This window comes from Mastigoproctus giganteus, chromosome 3 (assembly GCF_048544385.1).
Source record: "Mastigoproctus giganteus isolate SK-2022 chromosome 3, ASM4854438v1, whole genome shotgun sequence".
Taxonomy (NCBI): domain Eukaryota; kingdom Metazoa; phylum Arthropoda; class Arachnida; order Uropygi; family Thelyphonidae; genus Mastigoproctus; species Mastigoproctus giganteus.
The window spans coordinates 229,639,361-229,664,788 of record NC_143577.1 but is presented as its reverse complement, the minus strand read 5'-3'; the positions used below and the strand labels follow the sequence as shown (position 1 = coordinate 229,664,788).

At 34.3% G+C, this 25,428-nt stretch overlaps 1 protein-coding gene across 5 annotated transcripts in view; it reads left to right on the top strand.

The window, feature by feature from the left end:
* Positions 1-25,428, top strand: part of LOC150088826 (uncharacterized) — a 518,204-nt gene that overhangs the window by 382,383 nt on the left and 110,393 nt on the right. For 4 of the 5 annotated variants that reach the window (XM_090369682.1, XM_090369683.1, XM_090369681.1 and 1 more), the window contains exons 14-15: positions 277-456; positions 19,791-20,024. In XM_090369682.1, coding sequence (XP_090225808.1) covers positions 277-456; positions 19,791-20,024 — 414 coding nt within the window. The remainder of the gene's footprint in view (positions 1-276; positions 457-19,790; positions 20,025-25,428) is intronic. The other variant, XM_090369685.1, reaches the window with a different exon arrangement.

Here is a 25,428-nt window from a genome sequence, read left to right as displayed (position 1 = left end):
AGGGTATGATTTAGGATTTTTAATGTATAACTCTCAAAGAGGTGTGTTACCCTTAAAATGTATTGTAGCTTTCAGTTATATGGTTTGCTCTGTGGCATATGTTGTACAGACATATCCTGCTTTTCATTTCAGTTTAAAGTATATTTTGTTTGGTTATCCTGATTTCACTAGTTTGCAGTGACATTAGTTATTTCAGCAATGTAATAAATGAGTAAGTGTGGCTCTTCTTTTCTATAAGCCATTTCATTTTAATAATAAATCTTTATTCATTTCTAGGTGGTCACAAATCTCCTAGCAGAAAATCATGTTGAGATATTTACTGAATTAATTCAAGATATAGTGAAGCAGCTGAAAGAAAATCCTGACAGAATTCCTGTGGTTCATTACCATGAACCATCTCAGGGTTCTCTGGTTCATTCTCGACAAGGTTCTAAAGAATCTTTAGATAGAGAACGTGTAAGTTATAATTTTATTGCACTCATGGCTGTATAAGTTTCTGATTTTATAAATCTTTATATTAGTTGGAATACATTCAAGCAAAAAAAAAAAATTATTGTATATCACCATTTCTTTAATGAGAATTATTTCTCTGAAACACAGCATTATATATATTTAATTTCCATTAAACTAATAGACGTTTTTAAAAAAAAAATTATTTGTTCATCAGAAAAATATAAGTATAACATAAATTTCCAGTGCTTAATTAATGTTAAAATCCAAATAAATCAATTACCAGTTATTTTTAATCATGGCAAAAAAATATACAAAGTAAATAGAATTTTTAACTATGTAATGTGTCCACCAGTAAACTCATATATGGGTGAGCAGTTATTTAAATCTAATCATATAACAGAGGCTGCTAGCATAATTAGAAGCATGTTCCTGTTTCTGTTCCTTTTGAAATTATTTCAACATCTTTTTGAAAAATAGCATCTGTGAAGATAAGAAAGAAGTCTATCTTTGTAATTCACTTGACAAGTGTTATACATCATTTTGTTGTTTACAAAAAAGTAAGTTTAAAAGTTAAAATCAGAATTTTCTGAAGATTTATAATGCTATACTTCATAAATAAATGAGCTAGGTACTCTGGATTGCATTTTAATGAATATATGTGAACTGATTTATATTTGGTGACATTTTGTGTGGTTTGAGTCTTAGCTTGATATATTTCATCTTATTATTTGAAAAATTTAATAATGCTATCTTTGTTTGTAATAATATTTATTTTTGTAACATTAAATGAATCAGTTTAATTTTACACACATACACCAACTATAAAAATTATATGAAAAGGAAAGGAAGAAAGAATGGGAAAAAATTTTATGGACAAGGGCCACTGATAGACAGAAAGCACCCAATGACCGTAATTGTATAATGTATAGATATAGCTGCTAAGAAAATTAAAAAAAAAAATAAATAAGAAAAGATGAGAGTAGGTAGTATAGCTACTAAAAAAAAAACGTTTTAAACTATAAATAAATACTTATATGTAATATTGTTGCATATCACACAAGCCTGGTGCTTCTTCAAGCATCAACCACCAGAATTACATGACAAAATGACAGTATAGTGTCCTCTGTTTCTAACATAAAGTATGTGCTGTGGCAAAGTAAAATTAATAAAGTTTCATCATAAGTCACTATTTGATTTAAGAAGTTTTGATCCTGTGTTTCAAAATAATCAAGTATTTCTTTGCACAAGTTTACTCTTTGCTGTGTTTGTTCTGGAGTCAAATTGTGTGGAATCCGCTGGGCACAGATTCGTGACATTTTCAGGTGATCTTTCACAATATTATAAGCATTACTATATGAAATGGACATTCTTTTTAATAACATACACGTATAAGTTATAAATCCAGTTTAATGTAAGAATACAAATATATACTAACAGTAGCTTTCGAGACGCGTGTCTCTTCATCAACTGACATTTAAATACAAAAATACAACAGATAAGTGCAATGAGCTGAGTGAGGCACGTTAATCATGCGTCATTGTTGTTGCACGGACGTGCGTGGACATTCTGACACATGAAGTGTAGTTTCCCCTGTCTTCATTCAAGGTTTCCTGGGCTTTTGTGATTTGCTCAGGAATTGTTGAGGAGGAAGGAGTTGTTGACGAGGTCTCGGGTCATCTGCAACGGACTCACGGGCTTCACTGAATTGCTTGTGCCATTTAAATATGGCCATCCTACCAAGACACTAAGTACCATACACTTCATTCATCTCTTTAACTGTTTCCAATGCATTTCAGCCGTGTCTGATGTCTGACACAATAACGAATCACATATTGTTGTACAATCTGTATGTACATGATACTTGCTTCAAAACGATTGTCAGTGACACGCAGCTAAAAAATACTCTCTTCATGCAACATTAGCTTGACAAGTACTGGTATGCATGCACACAGTCTGCTCAGGAAGAGGGCCTCGACAAGTACTGGTATGTGCACATGCAGTCTGCTCAGGGAGAAGGCCTCGACAAGTACTGGTATGTGCACATGCAGTCTGCTCAGGGAGAAGGCCTCTAGCAGCAGTTTCGGAAAGTTTGCATGGTAAACATAAAATCTTGCACCAGTCTGCGAATTAAATGATCACTCCTTGTACATAAATTTAAACTAGTCTGCAATTGGGTTACTAAAGAGGTTAGGTAAGCTAATTCAGATTACAAGAAGTCTGGTTAAGCTGGTTAAGGATGTGAAGAAAAGCAGAAAGAATCCTTTGCTTATGTTAACATTAAAAGGAAAGGAATGAATAACATGGTCTACTAGGTATGAAAAGCATAATTGCTTGTGATCCTGTTTGGGTTGCTGACAAACTGAATAAATAGTTTGCATCCATATTCACACTTGAAAAATTTTTAGGGATGGTAATACCAGAGGTATGCAAAGTTATTAATGGAAGCAATATGTTATGATAACTGGGAAGAAAGTGGAAGAGAAATTGTTGAAGCTAAACGTAAATAAGAACCAGGTATGCTGATGGAATCTCTTCAATTATGCACTGGTGTGCAAAATTTAAGGGCCAGTCAGGTTTTCACCTGTAGCTTCTCTTAAGAGTAGCCTGTATATGGAAAAAGCATACCAAAGGAACCTCATGAGGTACAGAAATGATGAAGGAAACAACACCGACACAACAACGGAAACAAAACTGTACAGAGGGACTTTATTCAAAAATGGCAACATAGCAGTGGGGTAGCTACCCTTTTTCGGGCCTGGAGACAAAGAACATGCTCGGGCCCCTACTTAATTAATGAAAATTGCAAAAATATAAACACAAGAAGATTTAAAAAATTGAAACCATTAATAATTCCTCCTCGGCCTCTGTAGATTCTATAATAAATATAATGAATACATTTTTGAAGGTATAAATGACGTATTAAAAATAAATACCGAATTTATATCAAACCCTATTTTTTATTATTGTAAAACAAAACCCAATAGCTTTAATTACAGATTAAGATCAATAGAAATACATACAAAATGATCAGTGAAAAAAATTTACTGTATATCTACAAAGTAAATAAAACTAACTAGATAGTAAGCAATCTTTATTCACTTCTTCTTCACGAGGAGTGTTTGTTTTCATTTACAATGGGTTTCCTCAGCCTACAAGTTATTTCTTGTTAGGAATTTTTTCCTGCCATAAAGTGCGATTCAAGGTGTCTTGGTCGGTTAAGCCTCGGGCTGTCATGCACTCCCGTACTCCATCCATCCATCCCTGTCCTCCTAGGTCTTCCTCTTCTCCTTCTTTCAGGAGGTATCCATTACAGGATAGCCTTTGGATATCTGTTTTCTTGCATCCGTTTTACCATGTTAGACGGTGGTTCTTTGATGATGTCAATAATAGTCTTTTTCACTTCCATTTTTTCCCTTATGTCTTTATTCCATTTTCTGTCTCTTCTAGAAGTTCCTGCTGAGCGTCTCCAAAAATCCATTTCTGTGGAGAGCAATTTGTTTTCTGCTCACCTATTCAATGTCCAGGTTTCCGCTCCATACAGTAGAAGACTTTGTGCAATCGTTTGAAATATAAGTTTCTTTGTTTTATGTAGGATATTTTTGCTCCACAGAACAGAGTTTAACATGCCGATAGCCTTTCTGCTGTCTATAATTCTCTTACTGATTTCTGCTTGGGATGATCCATCACTTTGTAAGATTGATCCCAAATATTTGAATTTATCGACTTGTTTGATTTTAAAACCTGCAATATTTAGAACGTGTCCTGGCCCTGAAGACAACATTTAGTCTTGCTAAAATTGATTTTTAGACCCCATTGTTTATATTCCTCAAACAATTGACGACATGCATACTTTGCATCTTCTAAGTCTTGTGCTATCACCACCTGATCATCTGCAAAAAGTAAATTGTGAATATAGGTGTTCTTATTAATCGGCAATCCCATTTTATTACATTTTTTTTACCAGGATCTTAGGTATATGTCGATATAAATTTTGAAAAGTGTTGGTGACATACAACCTAGTAATAAGCCTTTTGAAGTGTGGAATTCAGGTGACAAAGCTGATCCCACTTTAATTCTGCATCTATTATTCCTGTAAATTGCCTTAATAATGTTAATCAGTTGTCCATCAATATTTGCCTCTTTCAGTGCTTCCCATAAGAGTTTTCTTGGAACACTGTCATATGCCTTTTCAAGGTCAATGAAAATCATAAAGATTTTTTTCCTTTTGATTGGCATTTTTCAAGGATCTGTCGTACTGTTGAGGTATGATCTATACATGACCTCCCAGCTGAAAAACCACTTTGTTCTTCTGATACCTCAATCCATGCTTCTAAATGGTTCCTGATCCATTTTCCAAGGATCTTTAACAGCGGGTTCAGGATGCGTATTCCTCTGTAATTTGAACAGCTTTTCCGATCGCCCTTCTTATAAATTGATGTAATATATCCTGTTATCATTTCTTTCGGTATTTCTTCTCCTCTCAGTATACTTTATTCACATTAACAAAAATTCAAGCCTTAATTAAATGAATAATATCTATAAATAATAAGATTTGAATTAAAATATGTATGAACATAAAACCTCAGTAACAATAAAAAATATAAACATATATACATGACATGTATTACATGCAGATATAAATGACAATATAAAAATACATAATAAAATATACAGAAACGTAAATAAACACCGCAGAAAAAAATACACATACACACATATAATAGTTTTGGAGTAATTTTAAAACAAATCATTGTAATAAGTAACCAACTGTAAACGTTAAATCTAGTCTATATACACAAAAAAGTTTTATAACAAATATTTTAAACTTTAATCAAAATTTTGTCTCCTAGCCTTTTTAGTCGAAAAAATATCTATAATTTCGTTGGAATCGACAGAATTCGCTACACCGTTTTCTATGCTTAAGACGGACAAATCGCTAAGCCAATCTTGGCCTATTGTGTTCCTTATACTGTATATGTTTTAATTTCAAAAAGCTCCTTTCGACACCAGCCACAAGGTAAAGAATATTATTATTTATTATTATTATTAGCCACATGGTGCAAGGAGAGAGAGAGAGAGAGAGAGAGAGAGAGAGAGAGAGAGAGAGATTGACAGAAGTAGAAAGGAATCACCAAGAAAGAGAAGAATGATGATATCCAGCTCAGGACACTGGGTGTGCCAAGCCCATACTCACCAGATGTGAGCCCCTAAAACATGCCGCTATAACATCTGTAACAAATGCAGATAACGGCATTTTTATTAAAATAAGGTTGCATAAGTCCCAAATTGAATTAATTTTTGAAATTTCTTGTCTAAAGATTATCTTAAACTTAATAGCTGCTGTGGAAAGTCATCAGAAATATTTTTATTGTATTGGTTTTGAAATTCTACAGCTGCTTGTTGTAGAGCTTCATCGCTAAAAGATAAGAGTGTTTCTGGTTGCAAAATTTTAAAACTATCTACAACATTTTTTGTATTAAATTAAGAAATCTAGATTTTAATTGATGTATCACAATGTCTATTGTTGCATAGTATATGTCAACTTTAAACCGTCTTTCAGAATCTTGAAGTCGTTCATCTTGAGCTAAATATTCAAACATTTTTTTAACTTTCCTATTGCGTTTGTTACTAAAATTTAAATTTATTTCCCAAGATCTTGCTAAAGAAAACACAAAACTTTTACTTTCTTCATAATTATCTCTTAGCAAAACCGTAGAATTTAAAGATGCCTCTAAATGACACATTGCTTGACCGAGATCTAGATTTTTTTGTTGCAGTAACTTTGAAGTTAAATTAATTGATTCCAATATTTTGTAATTTAATACCAAAAGGAAAACAAATTCTGATATTTCCTTTTTTTTTTTTTTTTTTGCAATCCAATTGCCAATTGCCTGATTCAGTAGATCCCTTCGTACAATGCTATCCACAAAAAATGAGTAAATCAAAACCTTAAAAAAATCTTAAATCAAATGGAGTTTAGCTGTCTTTTGTTCATCCAAGGAATACACCAAAGCCCAACGGTGATCTCATGTCGCAGACCAAGGTGATACATAACAAAGTTTCGCTAGGCTATAACATACTTACCCTTTAAATACCTTTCCTATTTGTTTTCCACACACAAACACATAACTAAGGAGGTCACAAATTAATATGAAAACAACTAAATAAAATTAGCCAAAGACGCCGAGCCCCTAAAGGACCTGGGCCTGGTGGCAATTGCTTTGCCTGCCTACATGGTAGCTATGCCACTGACTAGCTGCCATGATATAGATGCATCACTGCCAAAGATAGAACAAAGGGAAGAGGTGGTCCTCAGTAGGAGATATGGCCACCCTTAATGTCGATGCAGGCTTTACATCGCCTGTCTATACTTAGAACAATGTTGTTGATAAGTTCTTATGGTAACATCGTCGATTCCTCTGTCAGCGCCATCTTCGGCTGGTGAAAATTTTCTGGTGGGTGTGGATGTGCAGCTAGGTGTCTTTCCAGAGCGTCCCATATATGCTCGATGGGATTGAGATCAGTGGAAACGGCAGGCCAATCCATACAAACAATATCCTCACTTTCCAAAAGCATATCACAGCTGCATTGCGATGGGGTGTGCCATAAACACGAACTCGGGGCCAATGGCACCTCGGAACAGACGCACATGGGGAAGGATTACCTCAATACAGTAGCGTGCACCGGTTACTGTACCACCTTCCAGTATCTGGAGTTGTGTACATCCATCCTATATAACGCCTACCCAGACGAGAACACCTCAATCGCCATATCAATCCCTTTCAGTGATGTTGTGGGGTACCACCCCACAACATCACTGAAAGGGATTAGCTGATGTCCAGAATTGCTGCTGAGACTGAATCTACTCTCATCAGTAAAGAGTACCTTAAGTAAAGATTTTGTGGTTGTAATCTTTAGAAATAGTGTTGGTCCTTAAGTTTTGCACACCAGTGTATTAAGAGAAACAGAAAGAGAGGTAAGCAAACCTTTAGCTGTAATTATGAGAGCAACATTGGATTTGAGGAGGTCCCTACAGACTCCAAATGTGCAGATATTTTTGCTATTCACAAAAGGAGCTCAAAGGGTAAAAAGCAGTCAAAGGGGTAATGCAGGATCATCTTGACAGGAATGTGGTTATGTGGAATTCACAGTACAGATTTGTTAAGGAAAGTTCTTCTCTGACTAGTCTGATTAGCTATTATGATGCACTATCAAAGGAACTGGATGGAATAAATAATTTTGACATCACATACTTAGATTTCAGTAAAGCTTTTGATACATTTTCACATGAATGACTGCTATAAATATTGGAGAAGTGTGGCATTAGGGCAAGTTACTGCTATGGATAAAAGGATGTTTGAGTGCAAAAGACAGAGTATTTATCAATGGGTACTGCTCTTCTTGGACTAATGCAGTGATTCTCAGCTGAGGAGGCCTATCCCACTGGGGGCTTAAGAGATTCTCGAGGAGGGCATTTGCAGCACTTATTTTTATTTTTTATAATATTATTTTTTTAATCGGGAAAATCACAGAAATTTGTATTTAAGATTATCTTATTACGGAAATAATGACAGTTTTAATGGCATCATCTGTGATGTGGCAGTGCACAGCTTGTCTCATTACTCCACATGTGAACTACTGTAGCGCCAATGGTATGAGATACAACATCCAAGAATACTATTTACAATAGTTATGTTCTTATATTTTTCAAGAATACTAGTTAGTTTCATTCTGACAACAAAAAAATGAAAAAAATTTGGTGGCAAAAAAAATTAAAATTTGATTAGTTTTATATCAAATGTGGTTTTACATATATTGCAAAAGATTGGCTAAAAATTCCTTAGTGCATTGTATGCCTAAAAATGCTGAGCAGTGATGCCATACGACCTTCCTGACTGGAATGACATTTGAACCAAAAGCACCCAAGTCTAGCTGAAAAACCGGCAGAGTTTTTGTCTGCCAAGTGGCATTCCTGCAACACATGAGATTAGACAGTACTGAAATATAAGTTCAGGAATCTGTGAAAGCTTCATATGAAATAGCTTTTTTAATTGCAAATCAAAAGAAACCTCATTGGAGAAACTCTCGTAGAGCTTTGCATTCTGACTGCTGCCAAAATTTTATTTGGGAAGGAAATTGAGAAAAAACTACAAAATATTTCCCTGTCCAATTCTGCAATGGTGTACTGAATTGATGAATTATCTGAGGATGTCAAACTTCATATTCTGCAAAAGATCAAACATCACCCTTTTTTTGCTATCAGTTGTGATGAATCTACCAATGTAGGAAATTGTGCACACCTACTTGTTTATGCACCATATGTAGCTCACAATACTGTGAAAGAAGAAATGTTGTTTTCTTGCACCACTAAAACTTATATCTTTGAAGCTATTTCAAAATTCTTCAAAATGAATAACCTGGATTGGGATAAATTGATTGGAATAAGCACTGATAGAGCACCAACAGTGCTAGGTTCACAGTGGTTTTTGGCAAAAAAAGAAAACCTGATCTGTTTTCAGGATGCACTGCATCATTCACCACCAAGCGTTGACTTCTAAAACTTTGCCCAGCGATATGCGTGAAGGTCTTAACCTCTGCATCAAGGTAGTGAGTTATGTGAAAATCAGTGCATTAAACTCAAGATTATTTTCTTTTCTTTGTGAAGATTTGAATGCCAACCACAAAGCTCTTCTGTTCTGTACTGATGTTCATTGGTTACTGAAGGGTAATATGCTTGGTCGGGTTTATGAGCTGAAGGAAGAAATTGCCCTATTTATAGAATAAGGCAAGGACCAACTGCTTCAAGACTTTAAAGATAGCTTTCAGCTGAACTTGGTTATATTTGGCAGATGCATTTGGAGCTTTGTACACATTAAATCTGAAACTGAAGGGACAGATAAAACTTCCATTTGGTACTGCAGAAGTGAATAGTTTGCATAAATTTTAAGGAGGGATCAGGCAAATTATTAAAGAGAATGGACAGACAATGTGTTTTTTTCCCTTTCTTGGCTGATGCTATATAAGCTTTCATCATTTTCCACTATTAATACTGATTTCTGATAAACAAGAGAATTTAAACTGGTAAACAGAGATTTATTATACTTATTTGATAGAGAAAACAATGTTATTAGCATATGCAGATGATTAATGTTAGTTAAAAAATAGTATGAATATCATAACATGTAAAAGCACAGATAGGAATTTGCCTTGTGGAATCCCCTCAGAAGTAATTAAGTTTGATCTTGAAAGGAAAATATACACTCTGTCAGCAGAAATCTGAGAAAATTAAATATTTCAACGGAAATTAGAAAATAGTTTGCAGGTAGTAGTAAAAGGGAATTAGTATTAATCATAACAGACACAGGCATGTCAATAAAGATTGCATGGAGAGAGAGAGGATTTTTATTTTCCACCTCATGATTAGAAACATGAGTTATGTACTCATTACTCTCCCATTTGTTAAAAAGTGCATTGATAGTGTATATATATATATATATATATATATCTGATAATTAAAATAAATATGATATTTAAATAAAATCATCAGCCAGTAGTATGGCAATAATGCAGAGCGAAATGAAACGCAAAATAATATAAAATAAACAAACAGGGAAGGGAAAGTAGAGATAATAGGACAAAAAGGTAGTCGATAATCCCCTGTATAATTTAGTCAATTAAGTCATTAAACCCAATTAATAAAAAACGATATAAATTTAAATAATGCCAATTATAAATAATTTAGCGGTACCGCCCTTGAAGGTACCAGTTCCAAAAGACGTGAAATATCACCAAAAAAGGGTTAAAGAAACTACCAAAAAACTAAAATATCAAAATAATAAAATATTGAAATGCAGCGATTCCATGACCATTATTGGCCTCGTGGTCCTCTGTCGATATGGGGCATGATGGTCAGTCTATTATTTTGATATTTTAGTTTTTTGGTAGTTTCTTTAACCCTTTTTTGGTGATATTTCACGTCTTTTGGAACTGGTACCTTCAAGGGCGGTACCGCTAAATTATTTATAATTGGCATTATTTAAATTTATATCGTTTTTTATTAATTGGGTTTAATGACTTAATTGACTAAATTATACAGGGGATTATCGACTACCTTTTTGTCCTATTATCTCTACTTTCCCTTCCCTGTTTGTTTATTTTTATATTATTTTGCGTTTCATTTCGCTCTGCATTATTGCCATACTACTGGCTGATGATTTTATTTAAATATCATATTTATTTTAATTATCAGATATAATTGGGCATCATGTGGAGGATGTGCATTTGCTGCCTCTAATGATAGCCACATAGCCATATTTATTTATTTTTATTACTTTTACCTAACTTTTACCTCACATTATATATATATATATATATATATATATATATATATATATATATATATATATATATATATGCTAAAATTTGAGATAATAGTAATAGAGCTTTTTCTAATTAAAAAAAAAAGGAGGCGGGGGAAAGGACTACACTACCATTGATCTAAAATCTGATATCAGAATGCATTTTTCACTTTGCTTACTGGTATAAGGAACTGAAGGTTGGATTCCTAAGGATTTATCATTAGATAGTCCAGCCTTCAGTAATAATACAGTTGTAGAGATTTTAATAAAATATCTATTATAAAAAAACTCTGTGCTTTTATAGTGTGATTATGAATTCTTTTGCTTATAAAGCAGATTTACACCTGATGAAATTATGTATAAGCTGATTAATTACTTTTTTGAGTTCAGTTTATTAAGTAGTTAAACAGTGGGCAAGTTATGGAAAACTGTAAATTGACATACAGCTTTAGGTTATTGTCTGAGTAATTTCAAATAACAAAATTAGCCCATTCCTCCAAATAAAATTTTTGGGGTAGTGGGGGATAGAATTAATAAAAATCTCTTTTACTTTTTGTTAGCCTGTTCTTGAAGAATTGTCTAATACTTGCAGCTTTGATATTGTTCAAGTCCATTCTTGATAAGCATAAAAGTGATATGTGCTAGTGAAAGCTTCTTTCTGCAACATTTGTGTTTTATGCTTATCGTTGAATGCATACTGAGTTGGGGTTCTAGAAAAGTTTGGAATATGATGAAATATAGCATTCTTTTGCCATTGTTAGTCTTTCAGTAAGTTGTAACTGCTTTTATAGCTAGCAACCATGCATGTATGATCTCCCATTACCAAATTCATGCTGCATTTGCCTTATGACTCCACTTCTATCAAGATGTCTTGCATTACTTCTTAAAGCCAACAGTTCTCACATTGTGTATTATAACAAAAATGCTCACACTACACATAACAAGTGCTCAGATTCCTTTTTTTTATTTTGGAAAAAAAATTTTGGTGTTTTTGAATTATGCCTGAAGTTCATCAGCGTTTGATATTTTTATTAAGGTTGCAGTACTTCTCACATTTATTTTTTTTTTTTAATGAAAAATTTCAATATTTAAAATATTCTGGCATTTTATGTTTGTTATTTTTAATGAAACAAAACTTTTATTAATTCTGTTCTAAAAAAAAAAAAGTTACAGATATAAATATGAACTTAATTAGTCTCTTTTTAATTTTCCAGTTTTTAAAACCATTAAGTTTGTGAAATTTCAAAATTGTGAATACACACATTTTTCTTCTTATTATATTTAAAAAAAGGCATGATTTATATATAAAAATTTTAACACCAGCATACATGAAAAATATGTTTAAGCCAAAGTGAAAAACAGTCATTAGTTAATGAAATATAATATACACAATTAAAAATAAAAAATATCGTATCTCTATGAGTGAGGGAATTCATTTTTTATTTATTACATTTGGAGAGAATTGACTGGAAGCATTCCACGAAAAAGATTGAGGTAATCTCTTACTCTTTTTTTTTTTTTTAATACATTAAAAAATATATATACATACGCAAGTGTTTTTTTTTTTTTTTTGTGCAATGCTTGCTATGAGGTATGGGGCAACTTCAAAAAATTGACAAAAACTCAATTACTAACTCTGCATGTTGATGGGTACATTTGTATATCTCATTAATTAATGATTGCCTTTCACTTTAGCTTGAACATTTTTTTCTGTGTGTAGTGACTAAGTTTTGTATATAACTACACCATATTTATAACTACCCTTTATTAATTAATGATGGCATCATGTTTAATTGTACTGTATTGGCATTAGGAATTGCTTGCAGATATATATACATAAAAAATAGATATTTATATCTATTTTTCTATTTTAGTCTTATTTTAGTTTTATATATAAATATTAAAAAATATATCCATATATGAGGCATGTCCTCAAAGTACAGAACCAACCTGTACAGCAATTCGATTCCATTGCATGTCGAATTTGATCGTATCTCTATGAGTGAGGGAATTCATTTTTTATTTATTACATTTGGAGAGAATTGACTGGAAGCATTCCACGAAAAAGATTGAGGTAATCTCTTACTCTTTTTTTTTTTTTTTTTTTTTAATACATTAAAAAATATATATACATACGCAAGTGTTTTTTTATTTTTTTATTTTTTTTGTGCAATGCTTGCTATGAGGTATGGGGCAACCACTAAATTAGTTGCAAACACACTTATGTTGCATTTGGCAGATGTTTTCATGCAGTTATTCTGTGGTAACCACAGTTTCATTTCAAATATGTAGTTATTACATTTTAGGTGTTTTTTCCTAGTTTAGTAAAACTGTGCCTATATTTAAGAAGATAGTTTCATTCATTAACCATGAACCAAACCATTTTGTGCAAACCTTTTTGCAACACATCACTGTCAGTATACTTACACTGCATCCTGAGAGGTGGTGTGAGTACTGCCAGGTTAACCATTGATTAATTTCCTTACCACAAAGGTTAAACTTACAAGTGTGTAGTTACCCTTCACCCTTTGAACCAGCCTCGTGAATATTTTTTTTTTTTTTTTATGTGTACCCCAAACACGAGAGGTATTAGAACCTATAGTACTTAGTACCGTGCTTGGGTTTGAGGGTAAGAAGACGAAAGAAGATATTTGTTGACATTGGACTTGAACTTCTGTAGATTGTAATTTTCAGGATATACGTATGAAGGAAGGTTGTTCCAGAAAACGGCAGTTGAATGAATAAATGAGGAAGATGAAAAGTTGGTTCTGTGGGTTTGAAGTTAGACAGTAAATGGATGTTGGCTGGTGGCGGCACGTGTTCGGACTGTTTTGAAAGAGAGAGCAGGAATTATAGAAGCCAATTCAGAAGAACAGTGCCCATGGAAGTATCTGTAGAAGAGGCATGCAGCAGAAACAGTGCATCTATGAGAAAGCGAGTGGAGAGACTCTGTTAGAGATGAATCATTAATTAACCTAACTGCCCTCTTCTGAATGGAATCAAGAAGCCTGAGAGAGGTTTTGGGGGCACCACCCCAGATATGGGAACAATATTCCATGGCAGGGCGAATTTGCGATTTATACAGAGTGAGCAGCTGTTTGGAAGAAAAGTAACGCCGAGAGCGAAAGAGAAAACCAAGTTTTTTAGATGCAGAGGAAGCAATATTTGTAATGTGCTTGTGCCAAGAGAGATTAGAAGTCAGGGTAATCCCCAAAAGAGATATATCATTTTGCCTAGAAATCGGAGTGTCACTAAAGATAAGTATAGGAGCAGAAGAATCCTTTTTGCGAGATATAAGACAAGACTGAGTTTTAGAAGGGTTGAAATCAACTAAGTTGTCTTTGCCCCACTGGAGAATTACCTGAAGATCGGCATTTAAGGAATTGGTAGCAGATTTTCGAGAAGTTGAAGCTGATTGAGCAGGACAAGGTTTCTCAAAATGGAAAGTTGAATGCAATATGCTATCATCGGCAAAACTATGGATAGGATTTTCAGTCAATGGAAGAAGGTGATTGATATACAAGAGGAAAAGAGTGGGGGAAAGAACTGAACCTTGGGGGACACCGGCATTAGTGGAGAAGTTAGAAGACAGAGAGCCATCTACCATCACCCTCAGTGAGCGATCAGAGAGAAAACTGGATAACCAATTACTAAAAACAGTTGGCAAACCATAAGATGGAAGCTTGTTTAGAAGACCTTTATGCCAAACACGATCAAAAGCCTTTGAGATGTCAAGAGCAACTACTTGTGTTTCACCGAACCTTTCCATTGAATTAGTCCATAAATGGGTAACATAAGCCGGAATATCTCCAGTGGATCGACACTGACGGAATCCATACTGGTGATCGTTGATCAGACGGAAGGTTTCTAGGTAGTTTAAGAGTTGGCGGTTAATTGATTTCTCCATTACTTTAGAAAGAGTAGAAGTAATTGCAATGGGACGATAATTGGATGGGAGGGATTTGTCACCCTTTTTAGGAACTGGCTGGATATGAGCAAATTTCCAAGCAGAAGGAAAAACACCTTTGGAATAAGAAAGTGAAAAAAGGCGGCAAAGAATAGGAGTAAGTTCAGGAGCACAGGTTTTGAGAACAAGTGGAGAAATACCATCAGGACCTGGAGCTTTCTTAGCATCAAGATTCATCAAAATCCTTCTGATATCCTTTTGACGGAAGACCACAGGAGGCATTGACTGGAGCGTGTTGGGAATGGTGGGGGGTGTTTTACCAAGATCATTAATACATGAGCTGGAAGAAAAATGGGATGCTAGCAGGTCAGCTTTATCCTTGGCTGAAGTGGCAACAGAACCATCTGGTTTGGACAGAGGTGGGAGCAAAGATGGGCAAAAGTTGCGGCCAATAGCTTTGGCAAGAGACCAGAATGCTCGGCTACCATTAGGGCAAGAAGCAAGTTTTCTACTCTTAGCCTGTTCAAACTCTAGTTTGGACTGGTTAATAACTGCTTTACAACTGTTGCGAGCTTTGGTGTAGGCAGAAAATGAAACTGAAGAATTAGAAACAAGCCAATTATGATATGCAACATTCTTCTCTTGGACAGCCTTAGCACATTTATTGGAAAACCAAGGTTTAGATAAAGGACGAGATTTTAAAGTGGAGTGTGGGATAAAGGATTCCATTCCTGCAAGAATAATTTCACTGACACGATCTGAGCAAACGTTGACATCAGAACTTTTGAAACAGTAATCCGACCAAGGAAAAGAAGAAAAGAAGTCTTGCAGGTCATCCCATTTTGCATTCTTGTAATGCCAAACAACACGAGGTTGGGAATAGCCATGAGATAAAGGTTCCATTGGAGAAGAGACAATCACCAAGTTGTGATCTGAAGTGCCTAAAGGACCTCTCACTTCGACCGTGTACTTAGAAGGGTTGTTTGTGAGAAAAAGATCAAGCGTATTGGCTGTATGATTAGGATTGTCCGGTATTCTTGTAGGTAAATGAACAATCTGTGCTAGGTCATTAGTAATTGCAAAAGCCTCAGCATCTCGACCTGCTGGGTCGGTGTGACTAGAAAACGGAAGCCAGCTGGAAGTGTGAACATTAAAATCACCAAGCAAAATTACTTCACTGTTAGGAAAGTTGGACTGGACAAGTTGGACAAGTTGCAAAGAGAGGAAGTCAAAGAGCTCCAAGTGATTAGTGGAGTTGGGAGAACGGTAGAGACAACAGATGAATTTGACACAATGAGGTAGAGAGATTTTAAGCCAGAGAAGATCAAAGAGAGGAGATTCCAAATTGCCAAGTCTCTGACAGGGAATATCAGAACGGACATATGCACAAGTACCACCTTTGAGGTGAAAGGAATCATACAGCAAATAATTTGGGCATCTGAGATGAGCAGTAGATGAATCAACCGATAACTGAGATTCTGTCAGAAAAAGTACATGGGGTTTGGCAGACTGCAAGTGGAAATGGACATCGTTGAGATTAGAATTGAGACCACGTATATTTGTGAAATGAATTAGGAAGTCCTTGGGAGGTTTAGATCTTTTCGCAGATAAGCTTGCTCTATTAGTTTGACAATTCATGGTGTATTCAATAGTAAGAAAAAGTAGGTGGGACATGCTGTATGAAGTAATGAAATTTTTGGATATGACGTACATGTGGTAAGAATATACCCAGATCCTTGACATAACGTATCCTCGACAATGCTCCCCGCATACACACTACTCGGACTCCCTCCAGTCACTATCTGGCAGAGTAGAGGCAGCAAGATTATACACTAGCTGATCCGGAAGCTTCCTAGAGAGTTACCAATAGGTTCAGTCCGGTGTACTACCTAGCGAACACCGTTTTAGAGCTGTACCCTCGAAATGTAAGGAATATTGGATCTCGCCACAACGTTCATCATAACCTCAAAAGTCATCAATCATACTGCATGATGGAAGAGATAGGGAAAGGTTGACTGGAACTTAGCTCTAGAGACTAAACATGGGTTCCACCCTTTCAAGCCTCCAATAAGCAAAGTGGTGGTATTTCACCGGTTGATGACAGTCATCTACCACCTAGTACTGCCTGGTAACATAGAGGGGCGGCGTTCCTCCATGTGGTGTGGGCGCCACACCTCGACCCCTGGTTACGTTGGTTCACACCTGGGTGGTCACTCACCATGTACTTGTGCATGGAGGTTATACCCAGGATTACTAACAGTCCCACCATCGTGAAGGTGCAAGCAGAGGATTTGGCTGTCACAGACCGTCCGGACTTCGCCGAAATTGGGTCCACTTGACTTGAGTGTCACCCGAATATCAGTTCCATCAGCGTTTTAGACTCCCAGATAGCAAGTACAGCTTGTCTGGCATATCTGAGAGAATGTCTGTGACAACCTCAAGGACCGAATATGAGATATTTTTGCACATCTCCAATCTGCAGAGATTTTCCCTGAATTTTCCTTGATGCTCTCATTATTATGGCCAAAAGTTTGACTACCTCTTTTGCTGCTTATTTTATTATAATTTGGAAGGTTCCATTAGTACAAGATGCTTTGTTCACTGTAAGCAGCAGAAATCTCTCTTCCATCTTCCCTTCAGTTATTATAAAATCATTTAACTCTCAATCAGTATTAGATATTCTGCTAACCTACTCTATAAAAACTTCATGTTTGAACGTAGATGCCAAATATTTATGTAGTTTGTCAGAAAACTGTACGGAACATCATTAGTTATGCTATTTATATCCAGTGGAGTTCATCCCTTTCCTTTGAACGTTAACATAAGTTCTTTTCACTTCTAGCCAAAGACTTCTCATCTGCCTAAGTATGCCTAATTTCTTGAGTCACTTGATTACATCCTGCTCTTTACTTACTGGATTCTGTGTTCCCTGACAATTTATAATCATCACATGAATTTTTCTTCTCTACCCCTAAGCTCATCAGTTATCTAAAATTCATTATAGTCTAGGCTTCAAACAATATCTCTTAGTTGGTATAAAACTCTTTGTAGTGTCTGTGATGATTCTTTGAACACTTCCCATTTGGAATTTACATCATCTGCCTAAGTATGCCTAATTTCTTGAGTCACTTGATTACATCCTGCTCTTTACTTACTGGATTCTGTGTTCCCTGACAATTTATAATCATCACATGAATTTTTCTTCTCTACCCCTAAGCTCATCAGTTATCTAAAATTCATTATAGTCTAGGCTTCAAACAATATCTCTTAGTTGGTATAAAACTCTTTGTAGTGTCTGTGATGATTCTTTGAACACTTCCCATTTGGAATTTACATTTTATTACATTACATCATCAGGTGATCCCACTGGAAAGAGTCTGAAAACTGTCTTAAGAGTTTGGAGACTGTCCATTGTAGTCACTTTTGCAAAAGAAAAAGCCCTTTCCTTTACCCTTCACAGTAGTTATTTCTTTGAATAAATCACACCTCAATGTGCTACGATCACTGCCACCTAAGGATTTATTTACTCAAAGAAATTTAATATATGAATTAGCGTTCATATCTAGATAGAGAATATTACTTTCTCTTGTTGCATCGCTAACATTTTGGTGTAGAAAGCATTTAGTAAACCAGGGAATGTTCTTCTGCTGAATGATCTGCCAACCCACGATTTCCATTTGATATCTGAAAAGTTAAAATCCCCAATAATAAGACATGCTGACCCACTCTGTTTGTCTGTATAGTTGTTCATTATACTCATCACAGTCATTTGGCCTATAACATAATACATACTATAATTTTTGTTTTCCCAGTGTTTATATCATGCCAGACCGACTCTGTTTTATAATCTGTGCATCCCTTAATGAAAAGTGTTACTCACCCCTCCTCCTCCTATCACGTCTGTTCTTTCTATATGCATTATAATGCATATTCAAATCCTGCATCCCCAATATCAGGTAACACTGTTTCTGCTATACTTATTTGCATTTTTAGTAGCTCTAACAACAGAAGATGCAATAATTAATTCCATCTCTGTTTATGGCTGTTATTAAACTATTAATCTGGGTATCTCCTCCCCAAACTAGCAGTTTTCCACTCTACCTAACACTGCCTTAGTAGCATCAACTTTTATGAGTTTTATTTGAATGCTGGTATAAATATTGTATTTTGTATTTCAGATGTATTTTTTCCCTTTTGTGTGTGTTCCCTGTAACTGTAAAGCAGTTAGCAATGCAGCTTGATATATTCACTGAGTTTCTTTTTTTTAATGTAAAAAATCAGAAATATTTTAAGTTATTCCTTGAGTGTCATGATTCATTGGTAAACTGCATTGTTTTAAGATAATAAAGCACTCAAAACCTACATTGATATTATTATATTTATTTCTGAACTGGAAATATGTAAATAATGGGGTCAATCTTTTTGTGGTATTTTCTTACTACTTCTTCACTGATTTTGCCTTTGCAATATCACCATCACAAAAGATCACTTTGGTCACAAGAACTTGTTGTGATCACTTTGGGTACTTTATTATCTTCAAACAAGAAATCTTTTGTCTCCTGAAGGTGTCCAGTATCTGAAAAACCCTTTAAAAGGGAATCCTCAAAATTTCCACTAGAACATTGAATTTTTTATTTTTCACTAAGTTTCAATGTAACTTACATTTTTGCCACTATTGTGCTTATTAAATATTTTATTTGTTATTTTAATCATTACTGGTTACCATATCTGGAATTAAAATTTTTTTTATAATTTTAATATGCTGAAATGTGTTACTCCAATGTCATTTGACAGTATAAATGGATTATTTATTTATTTTTTTTATTATTTTTTTTGGAATTCCTAGAGCACTACAGCATGTACAATTATTTTATACTAGATTTTACTTTTATACAAAATGAACAAATAAATTCTTATCTATATTCAAGTAAATATATTAATTTATATTGTATATATTCTGTGAAGTTCTCAGTTAAAATTAGTATCTGATTTATAGGATAGACCTAAACATATTTTGAAAATAGACACTACAGTGTTAAAACCTGTAATGTTTATTTTTGCATAATTTATAGAAAATGAGTATGGATAAAGACATCAATCCTCCACCTTCTAAGGAATCCTCCATGGATTTTGATCCATCTACTAACAAACAGGCATTTCTCATACATGATGATAAACATCATTTATTAGATACCAGAGAGAATAAGACTCTGCTGCCCTTTTTTCCACAGAAGACTTCTTTTAATACTCCTGGTCTACATCCTACTGGGAGTATGTCCTCTCACTTTACTCCCACATTTTCACAGGTATTACTATGGGTGCTGTTACCTTTATGTAAATGAATTTGCAATTTGTATCAAAGTAATATGTTTCTGTTGTTTAGCATAATGCTAACTCCTCATATAGCATGCTATTTACACATGTGCTTGGTAATATTTGCATGAATTTCTGTCTAATTTCAAAGCTATAACCAAAAAATAAATAAATTAAATTTAAAAAAAATCAATTTATCACTTACTAATTTTAAGTATTAAATTTTTATCGTTTATCTTTATCATATTCATCATAAAAGTTGACGCATCTTGTTACCATTTTAGTTCTGTTTTTGATTCTCTTCCATTACCATGTTACTAGAGCACTATAAATCCCGGTATCGTATCATTTTTTAGTTTATAAATGCAGGTAGGAGCACAAAACTATCCAAAAGTATCTAGAAATATAAAAGTTTCCTTCATGAAGATTATAAAGCAGTTGCATTAAAAGCAGAAGCAAAATACTTACTTTTGGGATCACTTTCATACAAATCAGTAATGCACAAATTAGTACAAAAAAGCCTAACAAATAACATGATATTTGTGATATCTTATAATAAAGTGCAAGATGATAGACACCAACTTACATAAAGTACTTCAAAATGTCTCACCATTGCTGATAGGTTTAATGGTAGGTTTATAGACAAAAGATTCAGGTCTAAGAATCACTACTAAAATGTTAATAAGAAACCTTCATACTCAGTACAATGTTAATTAAGATTTTGTTTCCTACCATGTTCGCTGTAATTTAAATAATTAAACTAGCAAAGTAAATTCTTTCCGTGTTTAAGCTTCATATATTTAGGGTGTTTTAATTAAAATGCGCCAGGATCTGTCTCACTTATTTTTAGATTTAAGCTATTTGTTGTCTGGATCTTTCTATCATATTTGGGCAGAAATATTTGAATTTGATGTTAAAATTGGACTAAGTATTACTGTTTCGATTTTATGATTTCTAAATTAAAATTTTGCCTAATCAGCTGCTTTTTTCTCAGTGGGAAGGTTGTTTCCCATCATTGGTGTACTTCTGAAATGACCTTAAACCAATTTTATTTGAAGGCAAAAACAAATAAACACAACAGTTATATGTGATGGTTTCTTTTTAGCACTGTGTCAAACAGCAAGCTGTTTGACATTGCTAAATGTACAAGGGCAGTTATGCATTGCATCTTCTCTGACAAATAATGACAAAAGAATTATTTTAAAAAAAAAAAAAATGGGGTGGAAAGCAGGAATTTCATGAAACATAAATTTAAGGAAAACAAAAAATACATAATAATATATTCATTATGATGAAGTTATGAATTTTTCTGCATGAATTGAAAGGTCAGTTTGTGTCCATATTGCATGTAATTCCACACTGCAAGATATTTGTCATTCCCAGTGGAGCAACGAGAATGTAGCAGCTCATGAGACATTGTAAATCAGACATTGCTTCATTATTTTGTACTGTGGTTTACATTTGCTTTCAAAATTATACTGCCTATATCATTTAAATTATTATTTGATATACTATTCTTTCCCACAAACAATGTAGAATGTTGTAAATTATTTGTGTGATATGTATCTGCTGTTTTCATTTATTATATATTTTTTTATTTTACGGCAAATTAAGGCACCTCCATAGCCAGGTGGGCAGGAGCCACAGTGCTTAGCACATGCTTCTTGATTAGACCGGGGTTCGAGCCTGTGACCACCAAATATGGAGGATGCGGAAAGGTCAGGGAATGACCACCGCATGTCCACGGAGCAATATGGCATTAGTTGCTAATGCTCCTAAAAACCAAATAATAACAACAACAACAACGGCAAATTAAAATTATTTGAATCTGCAATTGTTGTTATTAGTTACGTTGTTACCTTTCATTTGTGGAAATAATAGCAACAACCGTACAATGTTGTTGAATATTATTGATAACTGAATTTTGATGACAAAAAGCCAAAATTGCAAAGTTAAGCACTAGATATCTATTCCTGTTTCATTTATCTTTTTTTTTTATTTCCTGATAATGAAGTTATTTTTGACCATTTGTTTTCATATTTCCTTATTTCTGTTTCCTGAAATTTCTGCTTTACACTCCTTGTTTTTTTTTTTCAAATAATTCTTTTGAATGTTATTTATTTATTTTTTTTTTGTCATTATATGTATGAAGAGATGGAACATGTAATTGCCCTTGTACAGCTAGCTGTTCTACACAGCTAAATACACTTATCAAAAAGCAAACATCAAGTCAACAGTTGTATTTTTTTTTTCCTTCAAATGAAATTAGTTTTATGTTCATTTTGGAAGTACACCACTGAAATTTTTAGACTAAACCAACAACAGGGAACAACCTTCCTATTAAGAAAAAAAAAAAGCAGTGTTTAGATACAATTTAAATTTATAAATTGTAAAATCTAAACAGTAATACTTAGTCCAATTTTAACATCAAATTTAAAAATTTCAGCCCAAATATGGCAAAAAAAAGGTCTGGATGACAAATAGCCTAAACATAAAAATAATGAGATTGGCTCCAGTGCATTTTAATTTAAAAACCCTGTATAAACAAACCTAGATGATAGAGTCTGGCCACAGTCTAGCAGGGGTTAGCAACCTTTTTTGAGTGAATAGCCATTTTTGATCTAATTAAAAAAAAAAAAAAAAAAAAAAGAATCCGAAGAGCTGCACCTCAGCTCAAGCTGTGAGGAGGGGGAAGGGGAAGTTTTTTGAGAAATAAAATCGAGTGGGAAGGTGTTTTATTAAAAAATATATATTTTTTTGAAATAGTATATATTAATACTGAAAAAACATAACAAACATCCAATTAGGTATGAATTAATGTGACTTTTGCTGCTGAGCTTCTTAAGCAAGTCTCTCAATATCAGGCGAGTATGCCGTAATTTTCATCTTTAAACATGCTGAGAGACTTGCATTGTTCAGACAGTGTCTTGATTTATTTTTAATATAGTTCATGTTCGAAAATATTTTCCTGCAGAAATATGTCAAACCCAAAACTGATAGAAGTCCAAATGCATATTTTCAAATGTACATGTTCCGTAAGCTACTCCACGCATCGAACGCAATTTGGTCTTGCTTTTTCAACTTATCTATCACTGTCCATTTGTATAGAATTGCAAGGGCAGCCTTTTGCCTCTCCAAATCCACAATTTCAATTTTAAGGCATTTTAGTCTTGCACTCCACATGTCCTTGATTTTTAAGTCCTCTAACTCCATTTCAAATTGTGTCGACTCAGTCCATTCCTTTTAAATTCCCCATTTTCTTGCTCAATCTTTCTCTTTTGAGTTGACATTTTAAAAATGATAACAATTTTAATGTCCTCTTATTTCACTTGTTTAATAATACCACATCACTTATTTAAAAAGTCAAGTGATTTATAATATGAATTCACGTACCTATCACAAACACTACATACACACAAATATTATTTTGTTCCTGTTTTAACTATTTTATATTCGTGCCCACCACAACAATTAACCTCTGACACCTTGTAGTACTTGTGCTCTGCTCATGACATGCAGGCAAACTAAACTCAGGGGCTCACATCTGGTGAGTTTGGGCTTGGCATACCCAGGATCCTGAGCTGGATATCACCATCCTTCTCTTTCTTGGTGATTCCCTTCTACTTCTCTCTCTCTCTCTCTCTCTCTCAGGGTAACTCGGGAATTTTTTTTTGGCTGGTGCAGCATAAGCCTCAGGCTTCCTTGAACCATATAGCTAATAATAATAATAATAATAAAACTCAGAAGTGTTTGCATCTTGCACTGAAACTAATGCTATATTCACGTTGCCATCCACACCTGCTGCGTGCCGTGCTTGCTGTATACGTGGGTTAAAAGTTAAAGAGCCGCAGTTACACATTCAAAGAGCAGCATGCAGCTTGCAAGCTGCAGGTTTCTGACCCCTGGTCTAGAGAAATAAAAATCTGTTGTCTATGAATAGGGGAAAGGGGTGGTGAATTCCACAGGAAATGTACTCACTGAAATCCACAGTACATTGTCATTGGAGACAAGTACAACAGTGCACATATACAAATAAATGTCACATATACATATACCTGAAAAAATCAACACAGTTCACATATACAAGTTGCAAAACAAAATAATACAGTACAACAAAAAATTCTATGAATATCATTATTCTGTGCTGTAGAAAGCAGTCTTTTGATGTTACAGTAATTGATGTTCTCAAGTAATTGAACAAAATGGAAGAAATAAGAAGCAATAGGACAAAATGGAAAAGAAATTATCTTCTCCCTGCAAGGTTTGCTTGCTCTGGCACCTTGAAGGTGTCAGATCAAGTAAATGACCTGCAAATAACTATCTGAAGGACATTTAGATAGTTATTTACAGATAGTTTGCCAAAGCAGCAATAACATTTGGAGATAAACTATTAAATGGCAGCAGGTACCCATGCTCTTTGATGATATGAAAACATATGCAGTAAAAGACTTAGGATCACTAACAGGGAAGAAATGTTTAGCCATCATTAAATATCACACAAGCCATATCATATTTTAGCCATTGTCTGAAAACGTTACTAGAATTGGAACAATACCCAAAAGTTATCTATTGAATCTGCACAGGTCATAAACAAGCTCATAAAGATTTAAATCACTGATATAAGACAGCTAAATTTAAGCCAAAGCCATATGTACAAGATGTTTCCAAATTAGACAGACAAAATAAAAAGACATATAATCAAAGCGAGCCTGACAAAGGCAATCAATGATCTGCACAACAAAGACACTGTTGTGCTGGATAAATTCCCAGTGTTTACTAAAGTTAAAATAAGTAGCCTATTTTTAATAGATACTAGGGGGCTTTGCCTCCCTGCTCACTGTGCTCGCTTCTTTTGACAAAATAAAATACTTACAGAAGCTTCTAACACTGTGTGCATCTCTTCCTCAGCTATGAATACATAAATACGTTACAATATCTATATAATGTTGGTGTAGATACACCATAGACAACTCTTAAAGAAAAACTATGATCATAGTGTAAAAGGCATCATTTCATCTGTATCTCATATTGTGCTCATCCTTCACAATGAGTTACCAAGTATTGCATTACCCTGAATAAGTAATGCTTCAGTAATAGAGAAGACTATCGTTATTTATTCTCGGTGGGCACCACCACCCAGACGGACCGTTTCAAAGCTTGTTGGCTTTTCATCGGTGGATGCCTTTCACACTGCAATTGTAGTTTTTTTTTTTTTAAGAGTTGTCTATGGCACCTCCGTAGCCAGGTGAGCAGAAGCACAGTGTACTACTGCCCACCTGCTTCTTGATTAGACCGGGGTTTGAGCCTGTGATCACCAAATACAGAGGATGCGGAAAAGTTAGGGAATGACCACCGCATATCCCCAGAGGAATATGGTCTTAGTTGCTAATACTCCTA